The 4015-nt window shown below is 40.2% G+C and overlaps 1 protein-coding gene across 1 annotated transcript; it reads right to left on the minus strand.

Moving 5' to 3' along the window:
- Nucleotides 1-333: 333 nt before the first annotated feature.
- On the minus strand, nucleotides 334-1619 carry LOC141647243 (uncharacterized). Its single transcript, XM_074455356.1, has one exon. It carries the CDS (start codon nucleotides 1528-1530, stop codon nucleotides 532-534), a length of 999 nt encoding a protein of 332 aa, XP_074311457.1. The 5' UTR covers nucleotides 1531-1619; the 3' UTR covers nucleotides 334-531.
- Between the last annotated feature and the right edge of the window lie 2396 nt (nucleotides 1620-4015).

Genomic DNA, 4015 nt, shown 5'->3' on the forward strand with positions numbered 1-4015 from the left:
CTTAATTGCGTGTCAAAACATTGCCATGTCCATATAAGAACAGCTTGTATCCCGAAAAACCATCTCACTTTACCTACCAAAAGTATAGAACTCCAGACAGCTTTAAAATACAAGCGAAGAGGGTTTCAGAAGTGTAAACAACCTATTCGCTCACAACGAATATCTGGTTTTCTAAAGAACCTGGTAACATTTCCAAGTACGCCCAACACTAACAGTCTGCATCTTTCTATAATGATTCTGTTTGCGCAATGAACATAATACTGCAATTGTAAATTAGCAATTACAGTATGCTTAACCGATGCTGACTTATTATCGATAGTATAACAAACAAACTCAAATAACACACCTCTAGCATGCCAGTGAATAAAAAACAGCCACAAATTCAATTGATCAACACAAATGTAAAAGGGAAACAAGCGGAAACAGTATGACAAAGTTAAGAATTACTATCTACACAGTTTCACACAGCTAACCAACAGTTTAAATGATCGAAAACAAATATCAAAACTCAACTGACAGCAACCAATGCAATCAATTGCGGCCTAAAGGAAGAGATCTACAAGAGTAAGTCTCCTTAAATTCCGACTTCCTAGACGAAGTAAAAATCGAGGCATAAACTTCCTTATTAGCATGAGCAGGTGCATTATCAACAGCTTTAAATCTCTTACTCGAATTCCCATTATTATTTTCGCCATCTTTCTTCTTTTTCTTCTTAGGTTTCGCCTTACTCCGTTGCTCCTCCTCAACAATGTCCCTCATAGCCGCCACCTCCTCGTCCGAACCATTAATAACAATCTTATCAGGATAACAATCACTAAACTCCGAATGACAAACTAAACACGACAACGATTTAATCTCCTTCAGCGCTTTAACACTAAGCACATGTCCACATTTCGTCAACACTATAAATTTATACTTTCCATTAAACTCCAACCCAGTAATCGGACACTGAAACCTCGGCGAACCCGAATCGCTTTCCTCAACTGATAAATGAATCGTAATCATATCCTTAAGCCCCTTAATATGCCGAAATCCGTCAGGCAAATTCCGAGCTAGTAGAGCCTTCACCAGAGCTTCCTTATTGAACACGTTACCTAATCGATCGACGACACAAGGCGGTTTCAACGGCTCGTAGCTTAACGCACAGGTGGTCCACTTCGACACGCGCTTCTCATTGGGGTCCCCCTTGTCGGGTTTCTTCTCGGCGTACATATTGAGGTAACAGTCGCGAGATTCGGCGCCGGTTGCTCCGCCATCGCCGCCTCCTCCAGCGGCTTTGACGTGGGCTGTGAGGGTTGACCATGGGCGGAGATTTAGGGTTTGGACGGTGGCGGAATCGGGTAGGGTTTTGCCGTTGAAGGAAAAGAAGACGGTGTCGTTTTGAAGGGAATTGGGGAATATGGTGGATTTGAGATCGGAGATTGTTTGATTTAAGGTTAGGGTTAGGGTTTGGATTTGGGATTGAGGATGGAGGAAGGGTGATCGAAGGAAGATTTGGAGGGGTGATTGAATTGATTTGGGGGAATTCATTTTAGGGTTTTGGGGAATTGAGAAGGGGATTAATTTGGGGAAGGAAGAAAGCGAGGGTACGTTCTGTCCAATAAGTGGAAATTGGAAGCTTAATTTATATGGAGTTATGGTGTTAATTGACGGTTTTGGAAGTGTGTTCTTGTGTATTTTAAACCAGTTACATAGGATACTTGGTTTCTCTTTGGTAAATGGCATATTGGCCAAATTTCAGCATATTGGAGAGATTTAGCATGTTTGACTTACGAATATGCTATGTAGAGCGTTTGGTTAATGACATATTGAAATAGCATATTGGGGTCCAATATCTTTATTTTGCAATATCTTTCTCCTACTAAAGATATTAGGTTAGCGGATTGGAATGAAAAAATATTGTCATATTTACCCCCTTAAAAAATATTACCTTTCCTTTTATATATTTAATAAATAATTTATTCATATCCTTATTTGTGATTTTATAAAGAATCTAAACAATCTGTTAATCTAAAACTATCAATTACCAAACACCTCTAAAACAATTCTGCTAAATAAATCTGCTAGTCAAATCTGCTAAATCATTATGCTAGTCAAATCTGCTTTCTAAATCTGCTTCTGCTAATATTAATCCGCTGTTTACCAAACAGGGCCTTGGATCAAGATACAATTAGCTTTGGAATATAGGAAGCATGTGGTTCAGTTATATGGTGTGCCAAAGGACATAATGTCAGATCGAGATGCGAGGTTTATATCACGGTTTTGACAAGATGTGACACCCTCATACTCCAAGTGTCTTACCAAGACCACTTAAGGTATGGAAACGTCACCATCTCGGTTACCCGAGTTAATGATAATCATAAGACAATAATGAAACATACTTAAAAGTAGAATACGGTTTAAACGATTACATGACAAATCCAAACTGTTAAACTGAAATACAATGTACTCAAAATGGTCTACTGGTAAATCTATCAAAACTATAAAACATCGTCTGACACAGCGGAAGACTCTTCTAACTGCCACGTGATGACTCATCCCAGCTATCCCATAGGTGTCATATCATACCTGCTCACCATCCCCGAATGGATCACCACAATTTTTAAAACAAACAACGGGGCAGTACTAATTACACAACACAAAGCCACAATGAAACAAATGCCAAAACAGCTCAATCAACACAACAATTCTCCAGTCTCCATAACCAATCTCCAAAAAATTGACTACACACTACTAAAGTGTGTAGTCCTGCCAGAGCACCCATCGCAACAAGTAATCCACACCGCCAGTGGGGGACCGCAACCGTACCCACCAAATCCCCGCTCATCAACCACTGAGCGATAAACCCAAGTGTCCTTAATGTGCACATCCCCTCCTGTGACGGGTTCCACAGAGGACGAACCAAGGGCATGAAGCCACTCCCGCAAGTGACTCCAGTCAGCCAGGGACGCGACCCAAAGATCACAGACAGATACAAACCAATCAACAATATGAAATCAACAACCGTCTAACAACTTAACAACACAATCAACCTTTAATCACAACAACCATCATCACACATTATGTAACTAATACTAAGTAGGGAAACCCTACCTGGAAAGCAACACGAAATCAGACGATCAAGCAGTTGACTCAGAATCTCTCCTCAACACCCTCCTCCTATACATACATACATATTATTACTACCATAACTACATAACCACCGAAACCCCCAAATCACCCAATTAGGGTTTAATCAACATTAACCAAACGATATAAAAATGATATGTAAGACTTACCCTCGACGCAAGGATCATGAATATGTAAAGAACAACGAAAACCGACACTCCTAGCTCCGGAATTTGCTAATATAATGCGATGAGGGTGAAGCAACGTAACTTTAATATACTCTTTGTGTGATTTAGGTTATGAAAAGTGTTTTAAGGAAAAACTGACGAAACAATATATACCAATGCGCATTATTAACAAACCCGTCGCAAATCACCCGTTAACCGACTTACTCGATCGAGTACCCTACAGGCAGACTACTGTTTTGCGTAAAACCAAACTTACTCGACAGAGTAAGCCCCACTCGATAGAGTACCCCAAGACACATAAAACCGTAGTATTACAGTCTTCCCTCCTTAAAAAGAACTTCGTCCCCGAAGTTCAAACCACAACCAAAACAAAAACACACCAATATCCTCCCGACACAACAACATAAACAAATCTCGACATAAAACTCCAAAACATACTTCCCAAACCAAACTCAACCCGACTCAAAACAACTACTAACTATATCAAAACCAACATAAAACATGTAAAAACTCAATGCGACCATCTCCTACCCCCCTAAAAAAACAAGGTTACGTCCCCGTAACCATACATACCTGATCAAAAAGATACGGGTACCATTCCCTCACAGCCTCTTCCGCCTCCCATGTAGCCTCCTCAACCTCATGGTTAGACCAAAGAACCTTAAGCAACACTATCTCACCATGTCTAGTTTTCCTAACCTTTCGATCAAGAATCTGTT

This window comes from Silene latifolia, chromosome 3 (assembly GCF_048544455.1).
Source record: "Silene latifolia isolate original U9 population chromosome 3, ASM4854445v1, whole genome shotgun sequence".
Classification (NCBI taxonomy): domain Eukaryota; kingdom Viridiplantae; phylum Streptophyta; class Magnoliopsida; order Caryophyllales; family Caryophyllaceae; genus Silene; species Silene latifolia.